General features: G+C 36.1%; 1 protein-coding gene across 1 annotated transcript in view; it reads left to right on the top strand.

Moving 5' to 3' along the window:
• LOC128982751 (DNA replication ATP-dependent helicase/nuclease DNA2) overlaps positions 1-8198 on the top strand; it is a 217434-nt gene extending 209236 nt beyond the window's left edge. Inside the window, exons 17-18 of the mRNA XM_054401709.1 lie at positions 1125-1298; positions 7988-8198. Of these exons, the coding sequence (XP_054257684.1) occupies positions 1125-1298; positions 7988-8158 (345 nt within the window). The 3' untranslated portion in view covers positions 8159-8198. The remainder of the gene's footprint in view (positions 1-1124; positions 1299-7987) is intronic.
• Positions 8199-19510: the final 11312 nt, after the last annotated feature.

Raw genomic sequence — 19510 nt, 5'->3', positions numbered from 1 at the left:
AAAGATATCGAAGTTTATATCAAGAGGTGTACATCTTGTCAAGAGAATAGAGATAATGTGGAAGAAGTACCATTATATCCTTGGAATGTACCTGATAGAGTTTGGGAAAGGGTACACATTGATCTGGCAGGGCCAGTCAACGGATCTATGTGGTTGGTAGGTATTGATGCGTTGTCTAAGTGGGCAGAAGTGGACTGTCTTAAGACAACAAACTCTTATACAATCATTCAACGATTAAGATCTTGGTTTAGTCAATATGGGTTACCAAGTGAAATCGTGACAGACAACGGACCTCAATTTGTGTCAAAGGAAATTGAAACATTCTTCCATCAACCACATAAAAACAACTCCATACCATCCTAAAAGTAATGGACTTGTTGAAAGACTAATTCGTACATTGAAAAGACGGTACTACACAACAAAGCAGGAGGTCGGAGATGGAATGCTAGCTCTTCAAAATGTTCTTTTTAGCTACCGAAACTCGCCTCAGAAAACAACCGGTACGGCTCCGGCAGAATTGTTTCTCAGTCGTAGACTACCAACAATTTTTGACAATATGAAACCTAATCTTAGGAAAAAGATGGAAATGAAGCTTTGGAAAGAACAAGGGAGAGACAACAAGAAAGTTCGAACTTTTGAAGAAGGAGAAGATGTGTGGATTAAGAATGAACATGGAAATGGTTGGTCAGCTGGAATGGTGAAAAATAGAAATGGATTGTATTCATATGATGTACTTTGTGGAGGTGTTATAAAAAGAAAGCATGCCAACCAGATGAGACAAAGAATGGGAGCTGTAGAATCTGCGTAAAAAGGAGGGGAAAAGTGTTAGATAGTTAAATCTGTAAGTGATTAATTCATCAGCTGATTTATTATTATTAAGTTTGTTAGTAAATATTCTGTTTACATTGATGTGTTAAAGAATTAAATAAAATGGTTCTTTTGTATTTTGGAATATCATTTAGTGTAATTCTATAATACTATTAATGACAAGCCCGAGATTTAAGTAAGTTTTAGACCACTTTGTTTAAGAAGATTTTGACTTGTTTCTTATGTACAAACTTTGTAGTATACTGAATATTGCAAATACATATAATACTAATATTATTCTGTGTTGCTCTATCCAGGGGTTGTCAGGTGACAAGGTTGGTGTGATTGCACCATATCGGGCTCAGGTTGACTATCTTGCCCAACGAGTCAAGTCTAGTAATAGCACTGTGGAGGTTAACACAGTGGATCAGTACCAGGGAAGAGACAAGGACATTATCCTGTTCTCATGTACTCGCTCTACTAAACCTGGGGTCTGTATATCTCAATTGTTCACTTATTAGGGTGTCTACCAACCGGGAAATCCGGGAATTGTATTTAATTTTGGGCTGGCCATGAAATGTACGGAATTGTCCTTTAATGCCAGACTATGTCCTTAAATTTTTAATGGGCAATAATTTTATTGATCACTAGTTGGTTAGGACCACATGAAAGGTTTATCAGATGTTTGTTTACATTTTCATAATTTATTACTATGGTAATTATGCAATAAAAAAACCCATTAGAAGTCTCAAAACCAGTCTCAAACCCATTAATCTCTGTCCACCAATGCACGGCAGTTAATCTTGAGTGTTGCTCGATTGTTATTTCTAGGGCATGCTTTATATGCAGTGGTAAACATCAAGGAATTGTAACATAAAAAATCCAATTTGATACAAATGCAGGAGTAAGAATCACATAACGAGAATATGTAGAATGGGACAAATAAAGAAACAACACCTTAGTGTTAGTAGTATTATTGTTGAGAATGGTGCGACCATCAACAATAAGTCAAAGGAATCCGGTTGTAACATTGTCAATAATGCTGCAGCTAGCTATAGTGGCACAAATTCTTTGGGAGGAATACAAGACGTTCTTTCAATCGGAAAGCAAGCAAATCTTTACCTGATACTTATTCTTAATATCTTACTCAATAACCAGACCGCAAGGATACAGTTTGATACAGGTAGCTGCGCTTCAATCATCTCAGATCATAATTGGAAACAAATAGGAAAACCCGATCTTTTGTCAAGTAGGCAGAAATTTACTTCATTTACGGGTCATTGTGTTAACCTTCTTGGTGAAGTGTATGTCGAACTTGCTTTTGCAAACGTGAAAACCAAACTCAGAGTTTTTGTCGCTTAGGGTGTCAAACAAAATATTTTGGGAAGAGATTGGATTTTACCCTTATTTCTCCACAAAATGTCGCTTTCCGATTTGCAAATTATATGCTCAGAACCGTTTAACGGATCAACAACTTGCTAAACTTGTAGATGAGTTTTCTAACGTTTTTAAACCCAATGATAATAAATGTTCAAAGACACCTGACCTGCTCATTTGTACTTAATAGAGGATGCTACACCAGTGTTTAAAAAGACAAGGCCTGTTCCTTTAGCTTTAAGAGACAAGGTTAAAGAAGAACTTGACCGATTAAAAAGAAATGGTATCCTTTAAGAAATATACCATTCAGAATAGGCTGCGCCATGTGTGATCGTAAAAAAACCTAATGGAGCTATTAGAATACGCGCAGATTTTTCAACGGGACTCAACCAAGCATTAAAGCTGCGGCAGTTTCCTTTGCCAACTCAAGATAATTTATTGACCAAGTTACCTATGATGCTTACCTTTCTATTCCCATGGACACAGAATCTAAAAAACTCCTCGTTATTAATACTATTTTTGGTCTTATGGGATACAATCGACTGTGTTTTGGCGTATCTCCTGCTACGGCAATTTTAAAAAAAAATATGCACTCTATGCTTTCTGGATTAGATTATGTCATTATAACAGGAAGGAATGACACTGAACATCTAAACATGTTAAAAGAGGTTTTGAAACAAATTAAGGACAATGTTGTTTAATGTCAAACAACATGTTGTTTAATGTTTTTGTCACTTCATGAAGGAAAAAGTCAACGATTTGGGCCTATGTGTTTCCAAGGATGAAATTGTGACAAATCTAGACAAAATAAAGCCCTTAGTAGATATGCCTGAACCCCAAAACATCAAACAGTTGGAATCGTTTATAGAAGTGGCAAACTTTTACTCAAAGTTTATCCCAAACTTCTCTGAGATCTGAGCACCATTAACACGTTCACTGCTAAAGGAAATTAAAAAATCGAATCATATTGCTAACAAACTTTATTGTTGTATAACATTCCCTTTTGTGTCCTTATTGAAATACAATATTATAGAAAACGATCGGAAGTGAATATGATGTCAAAAAGTGATGCCATACTAATGGGTCAGTACTGACCCATCAGGAGCCAGAGTCAGAAAACAATGGAAATGTCACTGAATACATTATATATGTCACTAAAAATATATGTTCTAAAGATATATGTAGCCATTATCATAAAATGATCAACATAAAATGGTATATCAATTGATTGGAATTGATTATGACTTCATAATGTGACGTCATATACATGGGTCAGTGCTGACCCATCAAAAACCAGAGTAAAAAAAATAAATATTTGACAAAGATGAAAGATATAAAAGATTTTAAATGTTAATATTATTAAAATAAAATAGTTTAAAAGTTGATTAAAATTGAATATGACGTAATAAAGCACACAACATGTCTTATTTATGGAAATATTTTAGTAAAAATATAATCAGACAAGTTGAAATTCGCTTAGTCTGCAGGTTTGCTGTGGCGGCGGTATTAAACTTATTCATATTTCGGCACTAAGGCCATGATAAGAGTATTAGCATAGATAAAACATACTACCCCAAGTAGATTTCTCATCCTTATGGAACAGCTGAAGACAATTTTATTGTTAGTTCTGTACGGTGTATGTAGAGGTCGTGTTTTTGTTTACAATTTGTTTCCCGTTATTACAGTCATTTAAACCTTGTTTAACCAAATAATACAATCCAATCATAAACAATAACTTGTCTCCTAGTTATACAGGGTGAGTTTTAATTGTCACCCCCCCTAACTTTTTTCTACATTTTTTCAAATATCAATCCCAGACCACTTCCAAACATTGTTGGGTAGTAAGTACTTCATTTTGACAAGGTGGTCATTTCCGGCCGCCATCTTGGATCCGCCATATTGGATGCAAATTTTTTTTTTCAAATGTAAAGGTCAATGTGACCCATTATTTCGAACTACATTTTTACCCTAATTACAATGCCGCAAACCGTTTAAAAAAATCTTTATTCATTTTAAAGTTATAAGGGCTTTTTAAAACTTTATTTTTAGCCCATTTTAACATTGTGCATTTACAAACTAAGACCATAATCTCAAAATAGTGCTAGATAAAGATAAGTATACACTACCAGTAATTGTCGACCTATTTTCACTTGGTTATGACTGATGTATTTTTTTCGGCCGCCATCTTGGATCCACCATTTTGAAATGTGATAAATTATTTTAAATATGAAGGGGGTGTTGTGACCCATCATTTCGAACTACTTTTTTAAGCTAAACTCAATGCCGCAATCTATTTTTTTTTATCAAGTTTTATTTATGAAATATTGCAATTTTGTTGTTAAAAATGTCAATATTTCAAAATAAAAAATGAAAATGAAAAACAGATCATAGTATTAAGTTCAGCTTAAAAAAGTAGTTCGAAATGATGGGTCACAACACCCCCTTCATATTTAAAATAATTTATCACATTTCAAAATGGCGGATCCAAGATGGCGGCCGAAAAAAATACATCAGTCATAACCAAGTGAAAATAGGTCGACAATTACTGGTAGTGTATACTTATCTTTATCTAGCACTATTTTGAGATTACGGTCTTTGTTTGTACATGCACAATGTTAAAATGGGCTAAAAATAAAGTTTTAAAAAGCCCTCATAACTTTATAATGAATAAAGATTTTTAAAAACGGTTTGCGGCATTGTAATTAGGGTAAACATGTAGTTCGGAATAATGGGTCACAACCCCACCTTCACTTTTGATAAAAACATTTTGCATCCAATATGGCGGATCCAAGATGGCGGCCGGAAATGACCACCTTGTCAAAATGAAGTACTTACTACCGAACAATGTTTGGAAGTGGTCTGGGATTTATATTTGAAAAAATGTAGAAAAAAGTTGGGGGGGGGGACAATTAAAACTCACCCTGTATAATCAAACAGTAAAGCACAAATCAAGAAATTAACCCTAAAATAATAGCAACAAAATTTTGTCGACACTAGCGCCCAGTGTCACCGTACATGAACTAGACACGAAAAACGTGCGTCAAAATTCACGATGTGATGACAAGTCTACTTGTGTTGGTTAGTCTATGGTATTAGTTACAAAAGTATGTAAACAAAAAATAAATAAATATTAGTTAATAGCATATGTTTTGAATTCATAGTAGGTAAATTTTGATTAAATGGTTAGGTGTATTTTTTCAACATGTGAATGTATAAGATTCTTCCCTGATTTCTCTGATTTTTTCATTAATTGGATTTTGTTTTTGCTTTTGCATTACATTGAGAATTTGGTCCCTGTGTTCTTTTGAGTGTAGATAGATTTGCAGTTCTTCTTTTATATCCATTTTTTCATCCTTTTTCTCATAATTTAGAAGCAGGGAAGAATATTATACATTCAGACAAAAATACACTTAACCATTTAATCAAAATTTACTATGAATTCAAAACATATGTTATTAACTATTTATTTATTTTATTTGTTTACATACTTTTATAACTCATACTGTGATCATGGCCTTAGTGGCGAAATACGTACAAGATTAATAAAAATGAATTTCAGGGTACTCTGGTTTTTATTATTTCACTTATTTTATTTATATATATATATATATATATATAAATGCATTATTAAAAACTAAGTACTCTTTTTTAATTCATTTTATTTAACAACGACTAGTTTCGACGATCATGTCATAGTCATGTTGTTTTTATATCTAACAAATACAATAAACATTTTATCTAAATAATAAATACAATCATATGATTTCAAAGGTTTTGATGACTTTAGATTTCTTCTGTTTTAAATGGTCTTTATACTATATATATATAATAATTTTCTCTCTTAATTTAACTGCAGGATTTTTTCAAATATTGGATTGGATTTGTTGATGTTCATTGTGTTTAGTAAATTTTCTGGGTGTTGTTTATAGTTTTTGTAAACGTAAAAATCTTCTTTAACATGTAATTTTGATTTGTCTTTTTCATATTCAAGGATTTTTAAATTTTCGTGGATGCTTTTGTATTCATGGTCTGTTTGTATTAAATGTTCTGCAAAATTAGATTTCATTGTTGTGCGGTTTCCTGATCTTAATGCTTGAATATGTTCTTTGAACCGTTTTTCAAAAGTTCGACTTGTTTGCCCAATGTAGGATTTATCACAATTAGAACATTTGATTTCATAAATACCTGATTTTCTTATATTGTCTTGATTTTGGTTAGCTATATTTTCTTTTGAAATTTTGTTATTGATCATTTGAAAAGCATTATTTTTTGTTTTATAACTGATTATTACATTTGACCGGTTGAAAGTTTTTCTTAGGGCTTTTTTTTTTTTTAAAGAGGTTGGCGGCCTCTTTTAACCTTGCATTTGCCCGTCCACATAGACTACATATCTGTGCGTGGAACGTATCCAGCAAATCAAGGGGTGAGCCGGTACAGTACAAAGGTGAACTGTACTGATAAAAGTTAGTGGCAGTGACCAGGATCCGAACCCACGACACTTCTGCCTTGGGCCCGAAGTCCGCGATGCTACCAACTGAGCCACCGACTCACCATTAATTTTGGTATTGTACGGTATACAAATAAATTCTTTTCTCTTTTTGTTTTCTGTTCCTGAAGTAGTTCCTTGTGTTTGAAGTTTTCTCTTAAATTTCTTCTTAATCATTTTTTCAATTATAGATGGATTGTATCCATTTTTCACTGCCAAAATCAAGACAATATAAGAAAATCAGGTATTTATGAAATCAAATGCTCTAATTGTGATAAATCCTACATTGGGCAAACAAGTCGAACTTTTGAAAAACGGTTCAAAGAACATATTCAAGCATTAAGATCAGGAAACCGCACAACAATGAAATCTAATTTTGCAGAACATTTAATACAAACAGACCATGAATACAAAAGCATCCACGAAAATTTAAAAATCCTTGAATATGAAAAAGACAAATCAAAATTACATGTTAAAGAAGATTTTTACATTTACAAAAACTATAAACAACACCCAGAAAATTTACTTAACACAATGAACATCAACAAATCCAATCCAATATTTGAAAAAATCCTGCAGTTAAATTAAGAGAGAAAATTATTATATATAGTATAAAGACCATTTAAAACAGAAGAAATCTAAAGTCATCAAAACCTTTGAAATCATTTGATTCTATTTATTATTTAGATAAAATGTTTATTGTATTTGTTAGATATAAAAACAACATGACTATGACATGGATCGTCGAAACTAGTCGTTGTTAAATAAAATGAATTAAAAAAAGGGTACTTAGTTTTTAATAATGCATTTATATATCAAAATAGTAGCCCTAATCACTACAGTTTTCTTAATATATATATATATATATGAATTTGAATGGAGGGTGTTTTTGGCCTCTGGGGACCTCAAAACAAAAAAGTAAATCGGTCCCGGGTCTAGGTCTTACAATGAGACCTACGGTAATAGCTTATTCCTTATATGGGAAATTCGCTAACAAAAAAACACCTGTCTGATAAATAGTGGCATTTTAAAATCAATAAATATAATGCTTTTCTTTAATAAAATAATTAAAATCTATATTTTTGTTATTGTGTTATCAATGGGAAGACTCCCTGACTCCTTATGTGCCACTTGTTGTGTAACCAACATCTACAATTTCATTATTGTAATGATTGGCCCCTCTCATTGAATGATTCTTTATGCAAAGGAATTATTAAAATATGAATAGCCTATAGATAGCCAATTTACTTCAAGAGTCATACCCACATGGTGTATTCTTAGACTTAGATTAATAACCACTGAAATCTTGGTTTGCAGGAATCTGACATCCTTGGTGACAAGAATCGACTCACTGTTGCCGTTACTCGAGCTCGACACAAACTCATCATTGTTGGAAATTTCAAGTTGTTACGAGGATATCCCACGTTCAACCAGTTATTCGATTTCTTACCCCAGACATGTATTGTACCGGTGTCTGACAAGTTTTAATTATAATTTGTAAATAGAATGTAAATATTTTTCTACTCTATACAGATTGATTTGTCATCTTGCCTCAAAATTAAAATTAATATTTTTACAAGGTAATAAATAAAAACTTTTATTTTTTTTATAAATTTACTTTTATCAAACCATAGTTTTTCCTTCTGATTCATAAAAGGGTTACAAGGTAGCTAGTGTCATCACATTGAATAAAAAAACCTCATAAAAAGAATGCTTATAAATGTTTGCTTCCACAATAAGCTTTGCACTGCCGCCGATTGGAAATGCTAGTTGAAAATGACGAAAATGTCAACCATATGCTCATAGTGATTCAACCTTTCCAACATTTTCTATTGGGAAAAGTTATTCTATAAGTCAGTGTTAAGGGAAAAACTATCCGAGAGTGAGAGTGTATCGTGATATTTTTTTTTAGGGAGAGAAGGGACAATGCTTTTACGCAGCCAGCCTGTAGTGTGAGACTCCTGAATTTATCACAGATTACTCACTAAAAAACCCCCTCTACTCTGTTGGACACAGACCTGGAATTGTTTGTCACATTACTTCAAGTCAGGCCAACATGTGACCGAAGCCCTAAGGGCTCTCACCGTTTCTGGCATTTAGATTGTTTATGACCTACACCGCATCTTGGTCAAGGTCGAGCTTCTTGGTGCGGAGAATACCCTGGATGTAATGTGACACACAGGTCCAATTGTTCTCACCCTCCGTCACCATCGGTATGACCGTGTCCACCGACAGCAGTCCTACTAACTGTTAAGCCTCCAGGCGAAGCCTTTCCCAACGCTGGCAGTGGAAAAAGGTATGTTCCACGTCATCGAGAAAGCCTGGGCAGTATATGCAATCGGGCAGTATATGCAGTCGGGTGACACGGCTAGGCCCATCCTGAACAGGTACCACCGGAAAAAGCCGTGACCCATCAGAAATTGGGTGAGGTAGAAGTCCACCTCTCCGTACCGCCGATTAACCCAAGGTGGGGCTTGCTGTATCAGTCGCCTAGTCCAGCGTCCCCTTGTCTCCTGTTCCCAGCTCTCCTGCCATAGCGGTGCGCTCCTCTGTTTGTGCCTGGTCCTCCTCACGGCGCTGACAAATTGCCTCTCTCCGCCGCCAAAAGTTTGAAGGGGATGACTCCATCAACCACCAGGACGGCGGGTTCAGACACTGTTCGGTAGGCAGATGCTACTCTTAGTGCTGCCTGACGCTGCACACGGGCGAGCCGCATCCTATATACCTCCTTATTGAGAGCGTCTGCCCACACCTCCGCACCGTACAAGAATACAGACTGGACAGAAGACATTAACAGCCTTCTACTACTGGCGAGGCCCTCCAACATTGGCCATCAACCGGCTAAGAGAGGAAACCACCCTAGCGGCCTTGTCCGCCGTACGGAAAATCTGGTCCCGCCAGCTAAGTTTGCTGTCCACCATAACCCCAAGGTACTTGGCAATACGAACGGTCTGGACTTTGACGGCCTCCACCCTCAATGGGCACGATGGTATCAATCCGTTTTTTTGTTGTTGTCAATATCACGATCTCAGCTATGCTCAAATCGAGCGAGAGACCGTGGCCTGCCATCCATGCGTTTATGGTACGCATAACTCGGTTCAGCTTTAGCTGAGCCAGCTCAACGCTAAGTGCAGCTACGAAAGCTGCAACGTTGTCTGCGTACCCAACCAAAACAGTTTCCTCAGGCATTTCAGACCTCAGAAGGCTGTCATAAGTGTCATTCCAGAGGTCTGGGCCGAGTATGGAACCTTGGGCAGCACTGGAAGTGACACTCATTGTCCGTGGGCCTTCCGTATTGTCATACATGAGGAGGCGGAACCGGAGATAATGAACTCTATGATACGCATGAGGTATGACGGAACGTGGAAGGTGTTCTCCAGAGCATCCAGCATACCGCACCACCTCGCGGAATTATATGCGTTTCGCACATCGAGTGTTACGAGCAGCACAACCCTACGAGAGTAGTGGTTAAAATCCTCAGCTCTCATCACGGCTTGCTTCACCTCCTCAATAGCGTCAACCGTAGATCGCCCCATCCTGAATCCATACTGATGAGGGGACAGGTCCTCCGCAGCGACCATGGCTGAATTTAGCCGGGAACGGATCAACTTCTCGAGGACTTTGCCAGCCGTATCCAACATACACAGAGGTCTGTAAGAGGATGGCAGGTCTGGGTCTCCCTTCCCCTTCCCAACAAGCTCAAGCCTAGCTGTTTTCCAGCGCGAGGGGAAAACTCCTTCGACTAGGCAGGCGTTGTACATGTTCAAAATGATCAAGTAGTTAGTAGTCAAAACCTTCTTGAGGACTTTGCCGGGTACCCCATCGGGTCCAGGAGCCTTATTGATCTTCAGGGATAGGACTGCCGCATCCATCTCTCCAAGACTGAAAAGTGGTATGTCATCCACCCTTCCGAAATCCCGCAGTGGGGGCAACGTGTGAGCTGGGAAAAGGGACTCGACTATCCTCTCCATAGTGGCCCCATCCATGACGGAAGGTGAAGAGCGGGTGCCAAGTTTCTTGGCTACAAGTTTGTAACCCAGGCCCCACGGATTGGAATCGACATCGTCCCTTAATGTCTCCCAGCAACTGCGTTTACTCCGCTTGATGGCTCGACGAAGAGACCTCCTAGCTACTCTGTAAGCATCCAACTTACGACATCTGTCTACAGGTTCTCTAGCCCTGGTAGCAAGTCTTCTGGCTCTCAATGCTGCCCGACGCAATTCCGCAATCTCGGCAGTCAACCAGTTCACAGGTCGCTTATTACACCGAGATCTCCTGTGAGGCATAGACTCATCGCAAGCCGAGACGATCAGCCCCATCATGGATGTTACTAACGCCTCTGCGTGAGCCACGCTAGTTGCGGGAGGAACCACCGGCGTTCTTTGTAAGATGGCTTCATTGAATTTTGCCACGTCTAATTTTTTAATATTCCATCGTAAGGGCACTTGACGAAACGCTGCTACTTGTCTCTGATGACCATCCAGGACATCAAAGTTATGTACTGGTGGTCAATGGCCGTGTAATACTCCAGGACTCTCCAGGCTCTGATCCTTGGCAAAAGAGACTCAGATGCAAGGGTAATGGAAAATGGAGGTCATGGGTTCGAATCTTAGAGTTTTCAAATGTTAACATATGTCATGTTATGCATAATTTTAAAGCACTAGACTAGACAAACAATTTAGTAGAAACAGATCTCCTTTATCTATATCCGTTTCAAAATGGCGGCCATTTGTATTGAAAATATTGATATTTACAGAATACCCTGTCAAAACCACTAGACCTATTTTCGTTCTGTTTGAAAATTCTTAATCCTCGTGAGTTCTGCTTTAATATTATATGCGACATGTCAAAGTTTTAAAAACTAAATATTTTGTCAATCATTTTTTTTATGTTGGTAGCCATGTAAATAAAAAAAATTAATAGAAACTTATGTCAAATGGCGTATCATTTTGAAGGTCTTGCAAAAAAATAAACAACTAATAAGTTTAAACCCACCGTCTATATTTGGTAGTTTTCTAGTAATTAACGAAAAACTCCAATTGCCCATATAAAACCAATGCAGTACTGGAGATTGGTGGATACAGATACACTATGCAACACAGTACTGCACATTTAATGGTTTAACATGGGTTTTATATGGGCAATAGGAGTTTTAAGTTAATTACTAGAAAACTACCAAATATAGACGGTGGGTTTAAATTTAAAAGTTGTTTGCTTTTGTAAGACCTTCAAAATGATACGCCATTAATTGACATATGTTTCCATTTAAAAATTTTTATTTACAAAGCTACTAAAATTAAAAAATACCCCCGCCGCAGCAAACCTGCAGACTAAGTGAATTTCCATTTGACTGATTGGATTTACACTGAAATGTCTACTTAAAAATATAACATTTATTCTTGATTTAAATAGAATTAGTTTAACAAGTACTTAAGTTTGCTGCATCAGGGAGGGTAAAACTGTTTTTTTTTGTTTTTTTTTTTTTTTTTGAAAAATGTGAATAGTTAGTAAGAAATAAAAACATTTTCCAAATTTTATCAAAATATGTTCACAAACAAGCAAACTACAACAGTTTACTTATTCTCCATAAGAATAACATGGGAATTTTAAATTTACAATATTTTTTAATTTTCTCCGTAACCCTTAGGCGCATAATAACGCTTCAATATACTAAATTATTTGTTTTTTTAAGCTCTACAAAATGGTTTGGAAAGAAATTGCTAAATATTATGTTTTTTGGGTCAAAAATGGGAAAAACCTATTTTTACCCCATAAAACCCCCCGTAAACCCCCGTTCCCATCGTCCGATCATGCTGGATCGCGAACTCGTTCGAATAAACGTACGTTTACACGTTTGTACCAAATTTCATCAAAATCGGATCATTTTTGCTCGAGTTATCGTGCTGACGGACACATATATATATATATATATATGAATTTGAACGGATGGTGTTTTTGGCCTCTAGGGACATCAAAACGAAAAAAAAATCGGTCCCGCGTCCAGGTCTTACCATGAGTACTACGGTAATAGCTTATTCCCTATATGGGAAATTCGCTAAAAATAAGATTATCAAAAAATATTTAGGTTTTAAAATGTTGATACCTCACATATAAAATTAAAGCTGAACTCACTAGGATTAAGAATTTTCAAACAGAACAAAAATAGGTTTATGTAGTGGTTTTCAAGATACTGTACAGGGTATTCTGTAAATATCAATATTTTCCATACAAATGGCCGCCATTTTGAAACGGATAAAGATAAAGGAATTCTGTTTTCACTAAAATGTTTCTCTAGTCTAAACCTTTAAAATTATCAATAACATGACATATGTTTAAATTTAAAAACTCTGAGATTCGAACCTATGACCCCCAGTTTCTCAAACACCCTGTATTTTAAAATTGTTAAAAATATTTTTACGTTGTTCCTTGTGTATGAATTAGTTGGGAAAAGTTTTGTTTCATCTCTGTATGTCAAGCCGTTCGTCTGCAATCTGTTTAGGACAGCTTAGAAGACTCACCCTGTATATTTCAATATATCTCACTTAATTGGCATAAAGTTTTATCTTATGATATATTCAGATATAATAATATATCTATATTATCTTTTCACTAAGCTGAATTAACAACATCGAAGTAACCTCTCTGAAAAGTCTGTAGTAAATTGCAGTTTTACAGCTTAATGATTTTCTAAATCATGCACCATGCACATATTTCTACATAAATATTGTAAAATGTTTTATCTATTTGCTGTAAACTACTATTAATTTGGCAAAATATGGACACTGCTCAAATGGGCAACGTGCCCCTCTGCACTTGTTTAATTTTGTATTGTATTACACAATCGAAGATTTTTCCAATGATTGAAAACATGTATAACAATAATCTCGTGAACCTATGATGATCTGTAGAATAAAATGATAAAATGTAGGCAAAAGTGGGGGAAAAGGCAGACAACAACCCGTACAGCAGATATATAAGGTAGTTCAATAAGAAATTATTTTATGATATAACCCAGTTTCAAGAACAGTTTTAGTCAATTACCTTTTTGGTTTTTCTTGCCTTGAAGTTCTTGTTGGTTTTTGATACCTGATGCGCATTTCGCCACAGGTTGTGGCATCTTCAGAGTTCACTATCCTACACTTACATTCTAATATATACACAGTTTATATATACAAGAGTCACTATACCGGTTCACATGGTAGCGTTTACACTCGCGGCGCGGCGGGCATGTGTTGCGATTTTATCTGCCACATTAGCTGAATTATATATGCAGGAATTCGAAGAACAACACATCCTTTCTGATTCAAACCCGTTCTATAACAAAATAACCTTCTACGCAAGATATGTAGACGACGCATTCCTTGTAATGAACTGCAATAAACGACAATCTAATCTCTTTCTAAACCACATTAACAAAATTCACAACAACATCACATTCAAAATGGAAACAGAAGAAAACCATCGTATAAATTTCCTCGATTTAACCATCACAAAAAACAGCACAGGAAAGGTAGCTATTGGAATATATAGGAAACCCACCCAAACGGACCTCATAATACCTGCCGACTCCAACCATCCATATAATCAAAAAATGGCTGCCTTCCGTTCATTAGTCTATAGGCTATTAAACTACAACCTCAACGACCTGGAATATGCAAAAGAAATTAATATAATAAAAACAATAGCAAAAAACAATGGATACAACCCCACCATAATTGACCCCATTATAAACAAAATGAAAAGGAAAATAAAACACGGACCTGAAAACGAGACTACAGCCCAAAACCCCGAACCAAACCCAAAATATATATCAATCAAATACACTAGCAAAATATCAGAGAAAATTGGCAAAGTTTTCAAGAAATCTGGCTACACACCTGCATACCAAGTCAAAAACTGTCCCATACCACTATACGACATAGAAGCAAGTACAAAGACCCGACCAATAGAAAAAGACAGAGGAGTGTACAAAATAACCTGCAATCCGCCATGTAACAAACAATATATTGGCTACACGAATAGATCATTTTCCCAACGCTTCAAAGAACACAACACTAGTCACTACAAAAATCCAACCTCAATAGTAGCAAAACACCTCAAACAAAACCATACTCATTCAATAACATTCCCCGATTCCCTTACTATCCTGAACAGAACCCAGTCAAAAACCACAGCCAAAATACAGGAAAGCTACCAAATCTATAAACAAGTCACCGAATCTGGACCTGACAGCCTACTTAACATAAAAGAGGACTTCAATAACTCCATCATCTTTAAGACCATGTACGAAATAGAAACCAACCGATTTGGCAACCCCGCAGAAAATAGACAACGTCGCAGATACAACAATTCTGGGAATTCCACACCCCAACCCGTCCATCCACCAGACACTGTTTCTGTCAGTCTAACAACGATCCCAGCACAAGTAAACACCCCGCGCTCGCAACACACGCCCGCCGCGCCGCGAGTGTAAACGCTACCATGTGAACCGGTATAGTGACTCTTGTATATATAAACTGTGTATATATTAGAATGTAAGGGTAGGATAGTGAACTCTGAAGATGCCACAACCTGTGGCGAAATGCGCATCAGGTATCAAAAACCAACAAGAACTTCAAGGCAAGAAAAACCAAAAAGGTAAGAAATTATTGTAAGAGTTCTGTGAAGGAATTTCTACTGATTTCGTAATGGAATGTTATATTGCAAAACATGACATGATAAAGAAGAAAATAAATTTTAAAATCAGAAAATAGCATTGCAAATACTTCTTTTGGACAATTTAGTAAGTCAACTCCCAATAAATGTGTGTTGTTTAAAACACAATAGAAAAATCAACAGCTGTTTCATTAAATAGTAGTTTACGCAACGATTGCGTTAAGTGAGTCTTTACGACACGAGTAGAAAATTTAAGGCACGAGCCTTGGCGAGTGCCTTAAAAACTTCTACGAGTGTCGTAAAGACTATTAACGCGAGTTGCGTACACTACTTTACCTACGACCGTTTTTTAATTACTATCAATCTGGATTTTATTACTAACAATCACTACTGATAACTTTTTAGAGAGGTTATGTTTTCGTGTATTGTCATTGCCACTGAAAGTGATGCAACGACTTGTTGTATAATCAGCTGATTTCCTGTAATTACGTGTTTGTTAAACTTCGTTAAATATTAAATTGCTAGCAGCATTCTTACCATAAATAATATTGTATCAGGTACAATTCGGCAAATATTTAATTTATTTTTGGACTTCCACCAACTTAATTAAGAATACGCGAGTATCAACATGAACAAGTCGGATCAACAATTAAATTGGTCAACTGATCAGCTGATCAGCTGATTAGTTGACGTTCGAAGCATTACAATTTTAATTCTTTTCTCTCAATACTTGAACCTCATTGGTCCGTTACCTGTGTGGATATGAGAAAACTATGCGGATATGAAATGAAACTATGCGGATATGAAAGTAAACAGCTGTAAAGTGAAACTTTTCAATTCTAAGAACTGGACTGAAATGGCTACTTTAAAAAACGGTTGTAGGTAAAAGTATTATCCACATGGCCAAAATGTAAACAAATTTGTCGAGGTATCTTTAAAGGCTTCTGGGGCAGAGCCCTAAGGGAATTTACTTCGTGTTTCTTTTGATAACTCATCTACAGACCAAGGCCTTTCTTTGGAGACCTCTACCAAGTTTCTACGTCCAGCCGTTCTCTCAAATTAGTGGAGACAAAGTTTCCAATTAAATATTTAGATTCCCCCCATGTTAATCTTATGGGAGAAAACCCAACTTTGACGGAAGATCCTGCCCAAACTAATAAAGATTTCAAAAAACCAAAAACACTTTGCAAAACTACAAATCAGGGCCATTTTTTTGACACTTTAATCATCAAAATCAGTCCAAAAATGTGGGAGGAGTTCTGTTTACAAAAATCTGCTTAGCGTATTATATATATAGAAGATTACACATCTACCATATGTACCGTATGTACTTGGACGTTTTTATGAACATGGTTTTATATGTGGCATAAATACATCTACTAGAGTAGTAGGAAATAGTCAAACAAATATTGACCATATTTGTAAACCACAATGATTACACTGCCTTACAAACTGCTGTGGTGAGGACGGACATAACTGATCACTACAGTATCTATCTACAAATAAGTCACAACCCTTACACTAAGTACACGTCACACAACACAAACACTTACATTGACAAAGCATCTTTGAGCTTAAACATTAAAGAGTGTGATTGGTCAGATATCTCGCTTGCGAGTGATGTAAACGCATCTACAGATATTCTTTTTGGCAAAATTAAAGATTGTGTAAACAAATCCACCAAACAAAGACCTGTTCTCAAACCGAGGCTGAGGCCACTCAAACCATGGATCACACAGGACTTGGTACAAAAAATAAGGGATAGGGACAAATTGAGCAAGTTAGTTAGGAGGCAACCTTTTAATATGGAATTGATTTCAAAATTTCAAAGAATCAAAAATGAGTTAAACCAAGATACAAAACTAGCTAAATACAATTATTTTAGGGAAAAACTTTCAAATTCAAAAAAACAATCCAAAAACGTTCTGGAGTACCTTAAACGAATTAGCAGGTAGAGGTAATAGAAAGGACATTTTCCCACTTACACAATTTGCAGCAAACAGACTGAATGTTGACAACGACTGTAGATTACAGGTAGCCGACGAGTTTAATGAGTACTTTGCCAACGTTGGTCCCAACTTGGCAGCAAGTATAGATTCGGGCGGTTTACCTGTGGTTGATGACACTGACCACGCTATTGACTCCATACTCACACTTCACACTGTAACTGAACAGGAACTGTACACTTACGTCACTAGACTGCGAGGTGGCTCAGCTCCAGGGTATGATTGTGTATCAGCTGAACTACTCAAAGACAACTGGGAGACACTTAGACAACCACTGCTACATATAACTAACAAGAGTATCCAAAGTGGCATTTTCCCCAACGCCTACAAAATTGCCAAGGTTGTTCCCCTCTTCAAGTCTTGGGACGTCACCAGTATCTCAAATTTTAGGCCAATTTCTTTGCTAAGTGTGTTCACTAAGATTTTAGAAAAAATTATCAAAGATCAAGTTTTTCATTACCTTAACCAGCACGATATTTTAACACACCACCAGTTTGGTTTTAGAAAATCAAAAAACATCACAGATGCATTGTTCGAGGTTAATAAAGATATAAATTTGGCCATCAGTAGAGGCAGGCGTGTTATTCTGGTATTTTTTGACTTTGCCAAAGCTTTCGACTCAGTAGATAGATCGCTCCTTTAAAAAAAAATTAGAACTGATAGGTGTTAAAGATGTAGCTCTGAAATAGTTCCGATCTTATTTTGATAATAGAAAGCAGTTTGTAAATATTAATGGAATCAATGGCAATCTTGGTAATGTAGATTCTGGGGTGGTCCAAGGTAGCACATTAGGGCCTTTACAATTCTTAATTTACATTAACAATCTTGTGAAATTAAATATTGAAGGTGATTTTTACCTTTTTGCTGACGACACCTTATTATTATTCCCAGGCAAAACGTGGGACTCAGCTTTTGCCAATGCCGAAAGAGGCGTGTCAAAAATAAAAAAATTGTTTGATCAGAATGTGTTAACGCTCAATGTCACTAAAACAAAATTTATTCCAATCTCCTTAAGAGCTCGAGGTGACACACTTCGCAACGAAATAAAAATTCATTCTTGTGGTCATGAAATCGGAAATAGTTGTGCCTGCCCGGTAATAAATCGAGTTCAAAATTATAAATATCTTGGAGTTGTGTTTGATTCTAAATTGTCATGGGCAGATCACGTGTCATATTTAAACAAAAAGTTAAGAAAACTGAATTTTGCTTTTCGCCAACTGCACCATTATCTTGAAATTGATGAAATTAAAAATGCATATTTTGCTTATGTACAGTCGCTGCTTGAGGGGGGGATAATTGCCTGGGGTGGTGCTTACAGCAACATTCTGCAACCTCTCGTTGTAACACAAAAGGCAATTATAAAAGCGGCACTTGGCAAGGGTAGGCAATCCTCGTCGGATGCTCTGTTCACTGAAATGAATGTACTTGATTTAACGCAACTATTCATCAGAACAGTTTCGATGTTTATTTTCAAACACCACGAGTCACTCTTTGTTTGTCCACAACATGACCATAATACTCGACATGCACTGGGCCAAGGCATACGCTTACCCAGACTTACAAAGACATTTTCTACAACTAATTGCCACTACGTTGCACACATCATTTACTCTAACCTACTTTACTCTAATAAAAGAAATTTTGATTTGATTTGATATTCATAATGTTCTACCACTTCACCTAAACAATAGAGAAAAATAAATTATCAACAATTCGCAAAATATCACAAATTATTCATGAAATTAAAAACATAAACATAACTGTTAACAATCCTACTTTGACAGTTCTCATTGCAAATCACAGTTGTGATACTAGAAGTATTTTACTTTGAAATCATTGACTATACACCTCTACAGAGAGTGTGTACAGAGAGTAGAGGTGTATAGTCAATGATTGAAATCTTTCATAATGTACAATTCAAAGCAAAGACAGTTGATGTCTTCGACTTAAAACTATTTTTGTCCTCAACTATTTTTTACCTAGGGTGGTTCACTTGTTTGCGAAGCATGGTTAAAAAGTTGTATTTCTCCAAGTACAATTATTTATTAAAATTAGTTTTTTTCAAAAATCACTATCAAATATCATATTAAAAGAAGCATAACCGATGTATTATGTAGTCGGCATTTGCATATTTTTTAATCTTAAATTTTGAAACAAAACGAGGTTTATTTGGGGCGGA

Source organism: Macrosteles quadrilineatus, unplaced genomic scaffold, assembly GCF_028750875.1.
Source record: "Macrosteles quadrilineatus isolate MER2022 unplaced genomic scaffold, UCM_ALF_1.0 Scaffold_1__1_contigs__length_201487025, whole genome shotgun sequence".
NCBI lineage: Eukaryota > Metazoa > Arthropoda > Insecta > Hemiptera > Cicadellidae > Macrosteles > Macrosteles quadrilineatus.
Note: the sequence above shows the minus strand (reverse complement) of the source record. Positions and strands in the feature narration are given on the sequence as shown.